Raw genomic sequence first — 19,171 nt, forward strand, 5'->3', positions numbered from 1 at the left:
TGTCAGTTGGAAAGAAAAGTAATTTACACAGTGGACCAAGTTACATTTTGATGAAAGATTTACAAAGACAAAAGTGTTTGGCACTTGCACTAGTAAAAGGAGTCATTTACAATGTTATATTTGTAGCCACCTCAGTATTCTTGCACAATCCCTGCATTGCAAGGCAGGTTTTTCTTAAATTAGGCTGTTGGTTGCAAACTGCTCCAGATATTTGCTTGCTCCAAATTGTCCATATGAATATTGGACATACAGGGAGCAAACTGATTTCCCATTGCAGGTTCCATGGACAGAAAATTATTGTATCACACTCAACTGTAGAACATCCAAATGGGCTTCTTCACCTGGCCTACTTGAGTCAGTATCTCCTAAATGCTTGTTCTACTTCTTTTAGTCTGCTTTTTTATATTCATGAAAGTATACACTACATAAAGTAAAACATTAGCAATGAAAAGCACTGATTCAGGAGAGATGGTTTGTCGTAATGACTACTTTCAGGTTTTAAAACCTATTCAGAAATCTTCTTCCACCTATAATCATGCGAATGAGATTCCCATTCGGATGACTCAGCCCCCAGAAGGGGATTCTGAAACAATAAAATCCATCAGTGTCAAAGTTTCTAGATAATATTCAATATTCTTTTACAGATACAGGTGTGTAAATAAGCTGTTTTGTAGATCATTTTATATCTAGCATCTAGCAACTATCGGTGTTCACCCCCTGAAAATTTCTCCTATTTTTTGTCAGTTTTCCTACTGTATAACTTCACATGGCTAATATGATTCTCAGATTACACCATTTGGTTTCTATGAAGACTTCAACCGAGAGGTTTTTCACTGATTCCAGAAACTCAGCAAACTTGACTTTTGTGGGCCATGACAAATCGCTCACCACCTGGCAAAAACACAAAATGCAATTCATCACACTCAGTAAAATGATATTATTGAAATAGAACAGTATGACACTTTCCAGCTGAAATATATATATACAGCAAAATCCAGTGTGTTTTGGCCACAGCCAATTAGTTGTCTCTCTTGAGACACACCCACTATGGGAAGAACCAACTTTAGCATCCCAGAGCGATTTCGGAGTTCTGCTAAAGCTGCATTTTGACTTTAGCATAGTCTGTCATGTTGCTGAATCAGGATTTAAACATCACCCTAGTAGTGACTAGACCCATCTCGATGCTACGTTAGCAAAACATTTACCAGTTGCCAAATATAAGTAAACTGTGTTCGATAATAATTTAGTGTCTAAGACCGGCATGCTATCTCCATCGTTTCCTGCATATACTATTAGTCAGTTGATGAAATATTACAATCTACTTCCCCGATTTATGTACTTATAATGCTGAATGATGGTTTAGTGAAACATGGACGACAATTACAGCAGGCTCTGACAAATAAACTGCAAGGCTCCTATGTATTCATTCCATTTACATAGCTGAAACACTTTCTTTGGTTGACTTGCATCACACAATAGAAGAGCTTGGTCAGCAAAGTGTAGCCGTAGAGTGATTTTGTTTGCTCAGGATGCTCTCAGCACTTACCTGTAAACATTCAATTAAGACATCCTATTCAGTAATGTACGCAGGCACATGTACACTGTCCAAATCATTTTCAAATTGATTTGTTCTCGTTCATGGCCTTGGAAATCTAGGCCTGTATTGAGTAGATGAAAAATATGTTTAAGTGTGTTTGAAAGGGCAAACTTTATTAATAACACACACAGCATTGGCCGCAAGCCACCTGTTAAGTTTGTATTTGTGAAAGAACAATCCATCAGTGCCTTACTATATTTTTTCTGCCGCCATGGCTTGGCTGCCTGAGAACCAACTATACGAAGAAAATTCATCTTACAGCATTTAAACACTTTCCTTTACTAAAAACAGGAGCTGCTATTAAGAGATGTTTCACCAAAATGACATTTCTGCTATCTTTTACTCATTCTCATGTTGTTTCAAACCTGCAGGCCTTTATTTCTTCTTGATTTCAAAATAAGATTTTTTTTTTTCTGTGTAATTACAATGAGTAGGAAATTCAATAACTATACTTGATTTGTTCACAAATCAGTTTGATTGCTGCTTCAGTACTCAGGAATACCTAGCTCTGATTAATCGATTGCGGTATTCATCAGATATTTCCACTGATCTCTGTGTATATTTATTCCTATACACTCTCAGAGAAAAAAGTGCCAGAATTGTACCTGTAGTACAATTATATACTCTACTATTATTGCTTATTTTAATTTGTACAGCAAACATTCTAAATACTATTATTCTTAACATGGATTTAATCCTCTATTTTAAGCCATGGAAACCTAAAAAAACTATGTGCAATTGGTTGCCAACATTTTTTAAAGAAAGTGAACTTACTTTAGTACAACTAGTACAGAAGATTTGCAGTCACTTTAGTCCATTCAGTTGTACAAAACATGGCTTAAACATAAGCCTGTACATTCCACCTGTACATCATTCCAAATTTCTTGTGTTCCACAAAAGAGAGCCATAGATTTTCAACATCTCACCTCAAAGACAGATGCCATCTCGTATGATTGCTCTCCACTTTCCTCTCCTCCCTCTTTTCCCTATTACCACCCCTTCTTGCATCTAATGACACATGCTCTTATAGTTTTGCTCTTTCTTCATCCCTCGCTCTTCTCGTCTGTGGGTAATTAGCAGTGTTCTGCCTGATGAGATTAAAGCAAGGGATTAATCAGAGCACTAATTGATAGACACGGCCGCAGAGAGTTCCAATCCCCTACAGCTTTCACTCTCTCTGGTGTCTCGGCTCACTCTCTCTGTGTGCTGACTTATTGAAACCACAGAGAGATACTCATACACAATTTTGGTACGTGAAGAATAGATAAAACAGAACATGTTCACCATTAGTATGCAAAGCGTAACAGAGATGCAGAGAGAGGGATACTGCGAGCTGGAGTTGTACTGATTGAAACAAATGGAAAAGCACTGATAAACTGTCAGTATGTATCTGTCTTTAAAATGGGCAAGAGGTTAATAAATGAGATCAAAACCAAAAGAGCTGTGGCATGCTGTAGAGAGGTTAGAGAGTCCAAACCAAACTCCCTTTTCTTTCCCTTCATTTTAATGGTCGTTTAAAACTGAAGTGTTTTTATTGTGACAAAAGTGAAATGTGGCGCTCATGGCATACGATTCTTTAAAAACAGCAGTTGTGAGCATCAGGCAAAAATTGTCTAATGCAATTTAACACAGACTAACAATTAAAAAATATTGTAGGCGGCATACAAGACCTTGTCCTGAGTGTAGCCTACCTTGGACATATGGACAAACCCCACTGCAACACTTATTGCAAAAAATTATCTTAGTTTTTCTCTGCAAATTATCAAGAAATTAATGCAATTATCATTTTAAACTGATTGATATTCCTAACAAAGCATAAAGCAAAAACCACATACTTTTTTGTAAAAAAAATAAATAAATAAAAAATAAAGAGAGTATTAACTTTTATGACATTTTTAATCTCATTACCCAATTGTAATTTCATACATTTTCATGGTCTTTAGCTTTAATCCACTCCCAGAGATTCGTCATTAGTGGTGGGCCTTATGTTTTAATTATGCCATATGCCCTTTGAGTACACTGACCTTTCACTGGTTCATGGGACAGAAATTCATGGCTCATTTAAATACATGTGAAAAATCTAGGAAACTTTGTCAGATAAGTGTTGTCATCACTGGACAGAGTGTTTCATTATTAATGCTTCTGAAGGCAATTGTGTAGGAGGAGCAGTCATCCAAAGTTATGTTAAGTCAATGTTAATTTAATGGTAATGCATGGAAATCCAGAAGTTCTAATGATAATCATGCTGCCATTTTAAAATTGTTTGATTTTACGGCTTAATCAGAAATCCCATACTCTATATCATCACTCTATTCAATTGTCACTTGATGGCATAATGCAATGCTCACTCATGCCTAGAAAATATTTTGACAAGCAGCTGAACGGTGGAACATGGAAGTATGAGAGATAAGAAAAGAGACATGAACCTATTTTGGACAGGACAGAGACTTGAGAATTTTTCATTTCTTTTTTTTTCTTTCTTCAAAAAATGTGATTGTTTATTCTCTAAAGCACATCCAATATTTGAGATGAATGGAAAGAGAAACCAGTTACACTGAATGGTGGAGCAGGCATGATTGTAAGCTTCTCTGCAATGCAGGTTTAGACCCTTATCCAGGGACAGAACATACGAGACAGACTTTCTTCAGAACAACAAGACAAAAAGAACGCTGCTGCATTTCGAGAAACTTAAAACCTAAGAGATAAATACAAAAGACAAACATATAAAAAGAGAATTAAAAAATCCTACAGGATATAGACAAACACTCACTCACACTCACACTCACTCACACACACACACACACACACACACAAAACCAAATGGGCCCAGACACTGTCATTTAGCCCCGACTTGGAGCTTGAAAAGCAGCAAATGTTTCAAAATAAGTATTTTACAGCATTTTAAACATTTTGAATCTTTTTTGTTTGTTTTTTATTTATTTTTTTCAGATTATATTTATTCCGTATGGTGTATATTCTTTGCCAACTACTTTTCACATTCTGACCACAGAGGAACAAGTGCGATAGATTTGAGACATTGTTTTGAAAGAAGTCATGCACGTATAATATTTTAATCAACTTATAAAGTTAGAAAAGGGGAATGTTCAAGACAAAAAAGAAGGTTTCTTCTGATGCAATCCTTTTAGAGTCGAGTTTCTTCAGCCATCACTTTTAGTCTCACTGTCTGCCAACTTGTCATGCCTAAATTACCTTTACAATTCGGAAACGCAACACAAAATCGTACAAGGCAGGCAAGAGTATGAGCTAAAAGGCATTCTCCAGTAATATTTTTTTCTTCTTTTAAAATAAAGACCTTGATTTTTTTACACAACCATTACACAACATAACATTATATGGTCGTGGTCGGTCAAGTTTGAAAAAACAAAACAAAAAGAAAAAACAAAACAAAACAAAACAAAAAAAAAAGATCGAATTGGATCACTGTACTTCATACACTCCAATTTCTCAAGGGAGAATGAGATTTCTGAAGGGAAAATGAGTCCTGTGTTTATCAACAAAAGTCTTGACAAAACATTCTCTGTTTCCGTTGTTTGATTTCCACATAGTAGTCAAAGAGGCGTTCTGCACCGGTAATGCAGGGATGTAAGGAAAGCAAAAGGTAGTCGAGAGGAGCAGACAGGAACGGGGGAGTGTGTGCCCAACAGAAGAAACTTTTCAAAATGGCAACCGACCCTGAGATTGCAGGAGTCCGATACAAAACACACCACAAAAGGCACTTTATCAACAACAGTGCTTCTGTTCTACTGAAATTCAAGTTGAGAGACAAAGTGTGTGTGGAACTCTCTTTAGTGATAAAGCGAACGAAAAAAAACGAGTGTGTACACTCGTTTTTTTTTTTGATTCCTGCACGCTGAGAATTCGTTGTCGCAACTCGATTCCATCTTGAGCCTCTAGGCGGTCCGAGAGGAGTGACAAAACAACACTGAAGAAACCACAACGCGAAATATTGTAAAAAGCCGTAAAATACTTGTGGATTGCAGCAAAGGTCCAGAGCAGGCTGCAGGGCAATATCCTCCCCTCTCGATGCCTCCGTAGCGTGCAGAGGAACTTTAGTTGAGAGATAATCAGCCCACTTGGAGGCTTGGCGTATGACTTCTCGATAAAATATCCGAGAAGCCAATTGTCCCTCCTGGCCCTCTCTGTTCCCCTCCGTCTTCCTCGAGTTCCCACCTTCAGTCCTCTCCGCCTCCTCCGTAGAGGTCTGCCAGCCTTTTGAAGCGAGGACCCCAGTCATTGAGGTAGTCGTAGTCCTGTTCTCCAGAGCTGGAGGAGTCCAGGGAGCTAACGGAGCCCGCTGTGGAGCCGCTGCCTTCGTAGTCAAACACCAGCAGGGAGTCGTAGGGAGGAGCAGTGGGGTCATTATCCGCCGCACGCAGACCCTAATGTGAGAGAGAGAGAACTTCAGAGGAGGCTGTTGGAACAGATGCATATACAAAATACTCAGAAAGCCGCTGCTGGAAAGTGCTTAAAGGGGTTACATCAGGAGGAATCAAATTTTCCTTGACCGTTTGAGATGAAAGACCTTGATGCACTATGAAAAACACGCTGTAACTTCTTGAAAAAGACCTTTTTTTTTTTTTTTTAAACCAAGCTGCAAAAATGACTCATTTTGTGCTTTTTTCTCACATCAGGCAAATCAGATGAACAAGTGTCTATCCATCCAACCATTACAATTGTTTTTGGCAATTGAAATAAAGTTGAAATAAAATATTAAAATGTAAATATTAAACCAAAAACTTCGAAAATTTGAAATGTTGACTTAGCCAATTGAAAGAACTAAAATAAAAATAAATGTATTTAATAGAAAAATGTAAATAAAGTAATAAAGTAATAAAAACAACAAAAGCACACAACAAAGTTACAAAACAAACTAAAATGGAAACTGAAAATATTACAGAAAACGCTAACCAAATGCATAAATACTGTAAATTATGCTGTTTATGCTTGCATGTAGCACCTGCTACTCTCCATATCTTAAAGCAGCACAAGGTTGAGAAAGAGTAGCTGAAGTTTACTTCTAACAAGATTGTTGGTGATTATTTTAATGTCACATTTTGTGTCACTTTTCAGCACAGAATTATACATTTTCAGTAATGTATGCATATTGCACCATTAAGGGTTATTAAAGGGTATAATGCATTATAATTATTCATAATGTGCATTGTATTTCATTATGTTGTCGTAAATAATTATAACTGAATTTAAAATGCATAGTGTAACAATGAATTGATAAGTGTTATAATGTATTGACTGTGGTTACAATTATTCATGAGGTGCATTACAAGGCATAATTACTGCATTAAACAGACTTTTATAATGCATTATACATAACGTATTGCCACATTTTGTTATAACACAATACATTTTCTTCTGAATTCCACTAATCTTATTTATTTTGTTATTTTTTGCAGAAATGATTCAGAACTCTTTTTCTTTCCAATTTGTTGATGAAAAACAATTTTTGAACCCAAATAAACTATGATTATAAGTGGAAGAAAATTGTTATGACCTCTTTAAGTATGGCTTTCCAGTCTCATTACAAATGAAAACTGTATTTCCTTCCTATGCCCCTCTGCAGGCATTAGTTGAAGCTGAGGTCTAACTAGATTATCTTCATGATAAGAAACAGAGGGTGCATACGTCAATGATGAACTCCCCGATGTCTCCTGGGTGTGGCACCGTGGGCCGGACAGGGTACTGAGATTCTAGGATAACGGGTCTCTCGTCCACTCTCCGCACACCTGCAGGCTTGCTCATTATGTGATCTAGAGACTCGGGCTGCTGCAGCTGACTCAGATCATAGTCCTGCAACAGAAATAAAAATATACCAGGTCACGTCTGAAACAAGGTCAGAAATGCTCTTGCAACTGACAAAAAAGAAGCAAACTATTGAAAGCTTCAAAACAGCCTTGACTCGAAAATCGATAACAGCATGACGTGTGACACTGACCTGATCTTCCTCTCCTCCTCCCTCTTCATCATACTTCAGGATATTATCTCTGACGTCATCCTCAGGGTCAATCAATAAGGGTTTCGTCTGACGCTCCTTCTCCCTTCGCTTCACCCACACCACAAAGAACAGAACCATACCTAAAGAACAAACATACAGGGGTGTCATGTACCTATTTTCTAATTTTGACAGGGCACCAGTGGCAGTCCAGACTTATTCGGTGCCTTAGGCAAGATAAAAGAAAACACTTTCTGATGCACTTATATATAGTTTAAGTTTAGATGTGTAAGTCTACTGGTACAGTATCCTGTTCTGGTGTTGGTAAGATTTTTGAAAAATCTTATTCTCACCAAAGCTGCATTAATTTTTTTAGAAATACGGTGAAGCAATATAATGTAATGTAATATATAATATTATAAAATATAATATAATATAATTTTTTGGAAGTTTCTAATATAATTTAATATATGATACTTTTTGGAAGTCGCATTTCAATTTTTAGATGGCACATGCACTGAATGGGAATAGTCCTGTACATATTTCTAAGGAGACTTTGTTAGGAGGCTCATAAAGCTGCGAAAATTCTGACTGACAGTTCAATGAAAACGAATAATCAAAAATTAAATGGCATGTTGAAAGGCTATTAATCACAATTTACTGATGTTGTGGAGATTTGATTTTGTTGCATTCTCTGATTTAATCATCTGTTCATTTATAAATCAAACCATCAATCTGCACGCTAATCCATCCATCACTTACTGAGCAGAATAATGATACAGATGAGGATGGTGATGATGGCTCCGGTTCCCAGCCCGGCCACAGTCACTGCCCCAATCACAGTACAGTCTCCGTTTTCATCACAGGGACACACCTTCACCTTCAAGACAGAGGTGTTGGACAGGGGAGGGTTTCCTGAGTCGGAAACTAAAATGGGAACTCTGTACATGCCTGCCTCCAAGTAGGGGATCCGGAGTTTCAACTGGGCATAATTACCTAGACAGAGATAAATTAAAGATTAAATCCAAAATTAAATATTTGGCTATATTTGAATATTATCTGGAAAATATATTTACATATTAACAGCATATCTTTACAGCAAATGCATTAGCTGAAGTTACAATGACCTGTTGATATGGTAAAAGCCTTGAATGCTTTGAATTTGTAATATGTAAAATCCAAGTCTAACCATTCAGGCGTGAAATGGTCCAGTTACGGCGGGCAGAAGAGGGGTAAGAGGGCAGCTCAAAGACATACGGGCCGGCGTTGGGCTCTGAATCTAAATCCGAGGCTGTGATGTTGACTGGATACCCGTGTCGTGACCTCTCGCAGACCAGAGCCTCTTGAGGAACTAAGACAGGCACGTTGTCATTCACATCTATCAAATAGATCTGGAGAGTACCAGTTCCTGTGGCAGGAGGGGAACCTAAGAGACAGAGAGACAGAGGTCGTAAAGTTTATGTATTTGTCCTGAAAACTCTCAATTGTGTCAGATAGAAGAAATGATAACTGCACATAAATATTTCGCACAGCTGTTTTCCCTTTAATGGAGCTGGGCTCTCTCAGAGGACAGATATGTGTAATAACTTTGCCTGAAGAAACAGACACATCTGCTCCCTACGGCTGTGTATGAATCAAAGACAAAAACAGAGGCCAGATATATACCTACTCACTCTCAAAACACAATCTGCCATCACAGACGAGGGGAATTTGTGGAAAACATGGCACGGTATCATTCCCAAAGCTCTGACTGAGTAACAGGCTAGATATTATAAAGATTGATTCTGTCAAATTCTGTTATTAGGAGGTCCGATATGAGTCTAAAATACAACCCGTCAACCCTGGGCATCTGTATCAACTGCTATACAAAAAGCCAGTCCCTAAAGACGTATTGATTTAGGCCAATATGCCTTTGTCCTGACAAGGCCTGCCACTACGGACACCTTTGAAAACTTCTGGGAAAAACACACCAAGACAGGCAGATGGATTGGTCAATTTCCTAATCATACCAACCTCCCCTGATGTTTTCTCAGCTTGTGAAGCAATACCCTATGTTAAGTAATTCCATCTTCTACTTTTTAAAGAGTTATAAATATAATCAAACACGCTTGCCTAAAAATCATTAATAATTCATTTTAGTGAATTGGTTTGGTTTTAATTTAGATAAATTAAACTCAATTGGAAATGGTTCATTTGACGTGACGTGGCCAAATATGGTAACCCATACTCAGAATTAGTGCTTTGCATTTATCCCATCCAAAGTGTACACACACACACATTGAACAGCCATTTTTGCTGCAGCGCCCGGGGAGCAATTGCGGGTTCAGTGCCTTGGGCACCTCAGTTGTGGTATTGAAGGTGGAAGAGAGTTATTCACTTTCCCCCCACCTACAATCCCTGCCGGACCTGAGACTTGACAAATTTAAATATTAATCAAAGATAACACAAGTAAACACAACATGCAGTTTTTAAATGAAGGATTTTGTTTATGAAGGGAAAATAAAATCCAAACCCACATGGCCCTGTGTGAAAAAGTGTTTGCCCCCATCCCCCCTGTTAAAACATAACTGTGGTTTATCACACCTGAGTTCAGTTTCTCTAGCCACACCCAGGCCTGATTACTGCCACACTTGTCAAGGTCATGGTAACACACTAGTAATGACTCAAGTATTACTAAATTCTTCAGAGGGAAATACTAATTAATACGCAATCAACAAATCACTTAAATAGGACCTGCCTGACAAAGTGAAGTAGACCAAAAGATCCTCAAAAGCTACACATCGTGTAGAGATCCAAAGAAATTCAGGAACAAATGAGAAAGAAAGTAATTGAGATCTATCAGTCTGGAAAAGGTTATAAAGCCATTTCTAAAGCTTTGGGACTCCAGCGAACCACAATGAGAGCCATTATCCACAAATGGCGAAAACATGGAACAGTGGTGAACCTTCCCAGGAGTGGCCGGCCGACCAAAATTACCCCAAGAGCGCAGCGACGACTCATCCAAGAGGTCACAAAAGACCCCACAACAACATCTATATAACTCCAAGACGAAAACGCTGCTGAGCAAAAAGAACATAAAGACTCGTCTCAGTTTTGCCAGAAAACATCTTTTGAAACAGACTTTTGGGAAAATACTCTGTGGACTGACGAGACAAAAGTTGAACTTTTTGGAAGGCGTGTGTCCCATTACATCTGGCGTAAAAGTAACACAGCATTTCAGAAAAAGGACATCATACCAACAGTAAAATATGGTGGTGGTAGTGTGATGGTCTCGGGCTGTTTTGCTGCTTCAGGACCTGGAAGATTTGCTGTGATAAATGGAACCATGAATTCAGCTGTCTACCAAAAAATCCTGAAGGACAATGTCCGGCCATCTGTTCGTGACCTCAAGCTGAAGCGAACTTGGGTTCTGCAGCAGGACAATGATCCAAAACACACCAGCAAATCCACCTCTGAATGGCTGAAGAAAAACAAAATGAAGACTTTGGAGTGGCCTAGTCAAAGTCCTGACCTGAATCATATTGAGATGCTGTGGCATGACCTTAAAAAGGCAGTTCATGCTCGAAAACCCTCCAATGTGGCTGAATTACAACAATTCTGCCAAGATGAGTGGGCCAAAATTCCTCCACAGCGCTGTAACAGACTCATTGCAAGTTATCGCAAACGCTTGATTGCAGTTGTTGCTGCTAAGGGTGGCCCAACCAGTTATTAGGTTTAGGGGGCAAGCACTTTTTCCACACAGGGCCATGTGGGTTTGGATTTTGTTTTCCCTTCAAAACACTTCAATCAAAAACTGCATGTTGTGTTTACTTGTGTTATCTTTGATTAATATTTCAATTTGTTTGATAATCTGAAACATTAAAGTGTGACAAACATGCAAAAAAATAAAAAACCAGGAAGGGGGCCAACACTTTTTCACACCACTGTACATGTATATATTTATATTCATATAAATTATATAATGTATACATTTATTTAATATATAAACATAACATTTTTTCTTAAATATATACATGCATGTGTGCCTTTTTTATATATACTTAATACACACACACACACACACACACACATATATAAACAATTCTCACATTTATCAGTCCCTCATCCTCAAAAACCTTGAGCAAAACTAAGTGAGTTAAAAAAACACAACCTAGACTATATTAAATATGGGTTCACTTGTAATGAGGATAAGCATTCTTTCCTATTCATAACAAACTCCTCCTGATGTTTTCTGATGGTGTTAAGCAATTAGTCTATTTAGGAAAGTTTGTGTAAAAATGGACAGACAAGTCAACTGTGATTGGACAGCAGCTTTGCTGGAACAACATCTTGGTTGAATAGAGCACGAGAATGAAATCCAATCAGATTTGAAAAATGCCTCAGTGCTGATAGGTTATGAATCGATAGGCTGTGAACAGCTTTTTGGCTCTGTGGGACAAATTAAGTTCAAGCTAACCAAGCTCTCTCCAAACTGACCTTCCCAATCGTTTAAATCCATTTTTCCCCATATAAAGCACTTTTAATGCATCGACACTCAAAGTTTTGATTTCGTTCTAACTTTCCAACTCCCACCCTCTATTCTTACCGTTGTCCACGGCCAAAAAGGTCGCTTCATACACATTTTTCTTCATATACGGCGATTCACGGTCCAGCACCGCCGTGGTGGTAATCCTTCCATTGGTCCTGTTGATTTTCAGCCAGTTGGCTGGATCTGACAGTTTGGAGTACCTGAAGGCCAAAAGCATTTGTTCATCAGATTACTTCGGATAAAAATCCATAAGCATCCGCAAGACGCGGCCATAGAGCTCAACGTTCAATCATAATTTATGCTGTAACAGTATGGCTGAGGGTAATAATGTAGAACTTTGAGATCATCAATCCATTTAAATGCCGTTAAAATCATATTTAGTCCGTTATGAGGATATAGCATGTGGATTATTAAGATATGTCCCTCATTCAGTCACGGCACGGGCTCTGTTCTGATCAATGGATCTGCACAGAGAAATGTGGAAACATTTACACTCAATCAAATCACAGATGTGACACATAATCTTTCTTCTATATATTATTGGGTAATGTATCAGGCTTCTGCGCTATTAATCCAAAACACTGAAGTTAAAAACAGTTACAGCCTATTTATCTGCCAGACCAGGTCTCAAAACTTGGTAAGAATGCCACTGCGTCGATTCGCTAGAGGCGTTCGATTATAAGCGCAAATTATTTCGGTATCGCTAATAATTAAGCCCACACTGCATCTTTTTGTTTGTTTGTTTGTCAGGGTCTTTTGTTTGCTAAGCACTTTCCTGTGGCTTATTTGAGCCTATAACATTGATAGATTCAGAGAGCGAGAGCGCCACAGTGTGGACCGTATTGATCGAACTGTTTCTCGCATACAGTGATCTATGGAGCAAGTCTAGTGAAGGTCCCCCAAGTGTGTGAGTGAACGTGCAGGGAGGCAAACTTTGGATCGATACTTCAAGCTGGCATGTTGCCTGCACACTTCTGAGTCATGAAAAAAAGAAATTAAGAGAGATCAAGCATGAGCGACTGATAGAGAGAGAGAGGGAGAGACGCAGAAGCAGCAGTGTGGGGAACGGTTCGGCTCATTACTCGACGACCTTTCACCCTGTCGCTTGGCAACCCATGCACAACCAAGGGACTAGAACAGGAGAGAGTCAATTAAAAGCATTTAGCTGCTCCCGGGCTGTTAATGGTGCAAACGATACGTGCTACATCACTTGACATACAGCGCAGTATGGAAATCGCATGTACTTCTGACGTTCGCTTACAAAGTCAGGGGCTGACCTGCACCCGGGAGTGATGGATTTGTTTTAAACCTGGTTTCTATAAAAATGGCTCTTAAACTCACTGGTCAAATAAAGCCCTCATGGATTTATGGGAATTTTAAAACTCAAGCTTGATTCAGCAGAAAATTGAAAAGTGAAAAGAGTAGGTAGAATATACTAGACTTTATGTGGCAGACATCTTGATTTGCTATTCGCATGTGTCACTCAGCTAATGAGCGCTTTATGTAAATGAACAATAGCAATTGCTGACTCAATCGATCATTCAATAAGACTCCAAAACTATTTAAAAGCATTTAATTAACAGTATTTTTGTAATGAGACATATTTAGATTAGTAATTTTAATTTTTCACGCAAATGCAATGTATAATTGTGTATATATATGTAGTTGGATAATATATAGGTCAATAATGTGACACTGATTTTTTTTTTTATAAATAGGTTAGTATAAATACATTAATGATTGGTATATACACCTATGATATACATATTCAATTTGTGAATAAAATATAAACTACTATTACCAAATAGAAACTATGATTATTGATTTAGTAAGTAATAGCGCTCAGTTGAAACTGGTAGTTCACTATTAGCTAATCAATAACTACTATTTTTTTTTAGATATCCTGGAGAACTACTGTATACAGTTTCATAATTAATGTGAATTATGCATAATGTATAATTAATTCTAAAATGAAGATCATGGTAACCCACTAGTAATGACTCAAGGATCATCAAATTCTTCCACAGGAACTACTAACTACTTGGATCAGTATTCTAAGGTGAAAAGCATCATAACTCCCTAATATTGACAGACGTCATTTTAAGCTTTTGAGATATATGTAAGGTTTTGGATAGTAATGACTCAGTAATGACTCTGAAGAAACTACTAATTATTTGGATCAGTATTCTAAAGTGAAGATCACGGTAACCCATTAGTAATGATTTAACTGTTACCAAATCTAGCAAAATGAATTACTAACCAAAACCTTTCAAAAACCTTAAACATTTACAATGACTTCAGTAATTACTACGGAGTTATCATGATCTTCACTTTAGAATACTGATCCAAAAAAATGAGTAATTCCTTTAGAAGGATGTAATAACACCTGAATAATTACTATCCAATGCTTCACAAAACTCAAAAGCTTACAGTGATTTCAGTCGTTACTAGGGAGGTATCATGATCTTCACTTTAGAATACTGAACCAAATAATTAGTAATTCCCTCTGAAGAATTTAGTAATACTTGAGTCATTACAAGTGGGTTACCATGACCTTTACTTTAGAATTAATTATACATTATGTATTATTCATATTAATTATGAACTTGTATACAGTAGTTCTTAATAGTTCTTAGGGAGGTTTGAAAAAATAATAGCTACTGATTAGCTAATAGGGAACTACCACATTCGACTAAGCTCTATTACTTACTAATTCATTCATCAGAGTTTCTTGTTAGTTACTAATATATTACTAGAGTGCTAATATTGCGTTACTCATGTGTTCTTGTGTAGTTATTCATTAATGATGGAACAGTATTCTAAAGTGTTACCTGATTGACATTTACGGTCACTCAGAAAGATTGACATCCCAAGTTTCAAATAGACAGACAAAAGCACCTGCTGTCATTCCTCTCTACCTGATAGTCTGCTGGATGAAGCGGTCTGGATCCAGTGCAGCAAAAGTAGCGAGGGTGGTGTCAGCAGGCACTCCCTCTTCAAAACGGATGATTTTAGGGTTGGAAGGAAAGACGGGGGCCTCATTGACATCCAGTACTTTGATGGAAACAGCAGCAGATGAGGATGTCGAGGAGGGGATCCCGCTGGCCAGGTGAGCTTGGTTCGACACCACCACCATCAGCGTGAAGGCATCATTCCTCTCATAGTCAACCGGCTAGACGTATGCACACAAACACGAAAGTTCCTTCAGATTTCAAAGAACTTGATTGTGCTCTAACAATAGGAAGGTGATTTTAGATCTGGTAACATGAGCAAGAGGCTTTTTTGATTCAATGAAGCCATTCAATCAAACAGCAAAATCCATCTCAGTAAAAGACATTAAACTAACTCTTCACTGTCAGGTTGAATGAGACTCCAAAAGTGTTAGAAGAGAAACAGACTTCGGTTTGAGTTAGGAGATGAAGTGAACCCTAGAGCAGTGGTTCTCAACTGGTTTGGCCTTGGGTCATCAAGCCGCGACCCACTTTTAATATATATATATATATATATGTTAAAACAGTTAAGTTGGTATGAGCCACAGTCATTTAAACATATACAAAATTACACAAAGTGAAAATAACATGGCATTTTTGGGTTATGGAAACAACAGTTACCAAGGTGAACTGTTAATGAAACTTGGAAACTGCTCCTGAATAGAATGAATATCATATCTTCATGCAAATCCTTCCCAGCTAACACACGCAGTATATGTGATTTATCAGTTCTGTACTTTTATTTCACGCGTTGCATGCTCGTAGTTTCTGCGCTTTAGTGAAGTGATATACAGTGCGGTGCCGTGTTCGTGCGTGCTATAAAAGAATGCATGCTACAAACATGGTATAATATATCTGGCAGGGCAGGATAGCTTGCTTTTCTGAGGTGAGAGACTTTTATTTCATAACAAATTATGAAAATAACGATAAGAATAATGACACTGACATTAAACCTGTCAACATCTCATCTGACCTCATATACTAAATCGGGACAACGCATTTTTCTCAGGCACTCTTTACATAAACTGCATCTGACAGATGTGTCAACAGCTTTTATGCATGTCTTTTAAAATAAAAGTCTCGCATAAGAAAAAGATTTAAAATTACGCTTTTTGTTGATGTGGTTTCTTTGGCCGCACACTCTGCGACCCACCCAGAACAGTGCCAAACACTGCCCTAGAGAAAAGGTTAGAAGGAGTTGACGAGGAGATGAGCGTGAGACGATCAGCTGTTCCGTGGGTAGAAATGAGGTGTGCCGAACTGCATGTGACCGTGAAATCTGTGTAACACTTCCAAAGAGCTTGAAATACATTTTTGCCAAAGGCTTCTATCGCTCTCTCTCACACTCACCATGCAAATGGCCAAACAAAGTATGCAAAACATATGCATACACATGAAGTTACACATCACCAACACTTTAATATTAGAGCAGTAAAGGCTACAAAACTGGGGGAAAAATAAAAGATTGCACATCATAGATTTTTATTTAGTTATTTATTTTTTGTGAACTAATTACCTGTGTTCGGTTGTAATCTCCTGCTTCTTCCATTATCATTGTTTTTTTAGCAGTTTAAAGTATTATTTTTTGACCATTTCTTAAATTAAATTGAAAAGGTTTTAATATAAATAGTACTGAGATATGCTGAGGAAAGGTTTTTAGATTTCTCATTCATTTCTAAGTGGGAATGATTCCATTCGAAAGCAAATTCCAGGTAAAGCTGTTCCGTGTCTAAAGACAGTACATAGTTAAAAATCAAAAGATCAGCAGTCTGAGAACCACCGAGAATGTTTAATAATGTAACCAACTGGATACACCTACCTTAACCACTATGACCTTGCCGTCATTGGTGACCTCATCAGTGCGTATAGCGAAATGGCCCATCGCATCTCCTCCTGTAATTCTATAGACAGCGTTCCAATTTGGTGTATGAGGCTGGTCCTTGTCTCTGACTGTCAAATTGGCCACCACCACACCCACAGCATTCTCTGGGACCTCTCCTATGAACTAAGAGCAAGAGAAGACACAAAATGAGACGCTAAAATTATTTTAAGACAAACAGAAGCATACAGTAAACTTACAATGTCCAAAACGTACTCAGTTAAAAAGGCAAAAAAAATCAAACACTTACTATAAAATCGCATTGGGACCAGTTGATTTGAAGTTAGTTGCAAAAATGACCACAATAGTGAAGATGCAAAGGTCTAGGGCCAGATTTACTAACCAGGGCAAATTAGAGTTAGAGCACAATAAGCGCAGATGGGAGAGGAAAATTGTGCAGGTGATTTACTGACAATGCACACATTAAAATATTTCCATAATGACCAGCACTATCTACCAAGAGCAGTGCAAACTACCACCTGCTTTTAGACATGCTTTTTTGGGGCATTAAATAATGGCACAAATACCAGTATTTTGATGGGTGCAAATGTTAATAAATTGAGTTGCGTTATTCATTTTAATACTCTCCTCCCATAAATTTTGCATCTGAAAGGGAAACATCTACAAATGCATATTCAATAAGGTCTGGCACAAAAATAACTGTGTCCTTCAGTGCACATCTTTAGTAAATCCTGACAGTACTATTTTAACGCTAAAAGACGGTTTGCGCTGGCGCAAGTTGTTAATAAATCTGGCCCCTAATATCATGTGTTTGAACATTTCTGGTCTGGTATTTTATTTCTACTGCAATGCAATTCATACATATTAGGATACCAAATACTTGGGAATAATTAGGGCCAATCTATTACAGGGAAAATTGACTTTAAAGAACCTAGAGTTCAGTGTCCTGCTCAAGGCACAATGGTAATGGTTCATGGGTTATTACCAAACAGTTCCTAGAGGGGTTCTTGGACTCGTAAGCTTTTTGGGATGGCTTCCGTGTATAGCAATAGTTCAAGTTAGGATTACAGACAGTGTAAGGGGTAAGTTTTGGATCTCATTTGTTACACATGGCTCTTGAAAGAATATCACACTCTGCTAGCTATACCCACAGCCCAAGGTGCAAATGGGCGGCAAGCTGTAGCACACAAACACAAGCTCATTACAGCTCAGTAATCTACTGTTTAAAGGGGTTATGAAGTGTGTCCGCCAGATGCTGTTTACAGTAATGGCATCACCATGCAGGAGAGACTACAGCCAAATACACACAGCTACATGCTCAGTAGAGACCTGTGCTGCAGTGGAGGCTATTTACTTTTAAGTGTATCTTCTTAAGATTAAAGCTAGTCATTATCTAAAGTATTTTCATTACAAACAAGCTCCTTGCTACACTAAAAAGTAGTTAGCTATACTACAAGCTACTAACAACAGCTAATATACTAATATGAACTAACAACAGCTAATATACTAATATGAACTAACAACAGCTAATATACTAATATGAACTAATTAGCTATTCTTAGTTAGCTACTTGATAATGTATTTTGCCACACTACAAGGTACTAACGAAAGCTACTATACTAATTAGGACTAATAAGCTATACTAAGAGTAGTTAGCAAAATAAAATTAGCAACACTAACAGCTACTAACAAGCAAACACAGACTAATTAGATGTTCGTAAAATAGTTAGCTACTTAGTAGAATTAGTATATTAGTATACAAGATACTAACAAAAGCTACTATAGCCTACTAATAAGGACTAACAAGCTATTCTTAAAAGACAAAACTAGCAATGCTAAAAGTTGTACACATGCCAAAAACCCTTACAAAAATTAACCAAGGTTTTATTACAGTAAAAGTGTAGTAACCATGTTTTTTTTGGCGGATTGAGTGCCATTTGTATAAACACAGTTTGACTACAAATACCATGGATAAACAATGGTTAGTGTAGCAAAACCATGATTTAACTACCATAACTGTTTTTTATTTTTGTATTGTTTTATTTGTTTTACTACTTTTCATAAGAGTACTTACAATAGCTATTCTCAAAGTAGTTAGATACTTGAAAAAGTAATTTGCTACACTACAAATTACTTATCGTCGCTGTCGGGCGGAAACCTCCTATGTCCAAATTTTGTAAATTTCATATTTTTTCACAAATTGATGCTATTGGTCAGTCCACACGTAGGTCTGTTATTTATTTTTTTT

At 37.6% G+C, this 19,171-nt stretch overlaps 1 protein-coding gene across 2 annotated transcripts in view; it reads right to left on the reverse strand.

Annotated features, from left to right (window-relative positions):
- Positions 1-4,251: 4,251 nt before the first annotated feature.
- The window catches only part of cdh4 (cadherin 4, type 1, R-cadherin (retinal)), a gene marked incomplete at its 5' end in the record, with an annotated part of 231,956 nt that continues 217,036 nt past the window's right edge, over positions 4,252-19,171 (reverse strand). For both annotated transcript variants that reach the window (XM_079396513.1, XM_079396514.1), the window contains 8 exons: positions 4,252-5,997; positions 7,259-7,423; positions 7,569-7,708; positions 8,328-8,561; positions 8,755-8,991; positions 12,151-12,293; positions 15,012-15,265; positions 16,903-17,088. In XM_079396513.1, coding sequence (XP_079252639.1) covers positions 5,791-5,997; positions 7,259-7,423; positions 7,569-7,708; positions 8,328-8,561; positions 8,755-8,991; positions 12,151-12,293; positions 15,012-15,265; positions 16,903-17,088 — 1,566 coding nt within the window. In that variant the 3' untranslated portion in view covers positions 4,252-5,790. The remainder of the gene's footprint in view (positions 5,998-7,258; positions 7,424-7,568; positions 7,709-8,327; positions 8,562-8,754; positions 8,992-12,150; positions 12,294-15,011; positions 15,266-16,902; positions 17,089-19,171) is intronic.

Source organism: Barbus barbus (genome assembly GCF_936440315.1).
Source record: "Barbus barbus genome assembly, chromosome: 37".
NCBI classification, from domain to species: Eukaryota; Metazoa; Chordata; class Actinopteri; order Cypriniformes; family Cyprinidae; genus Barbus; species Barbus barbus.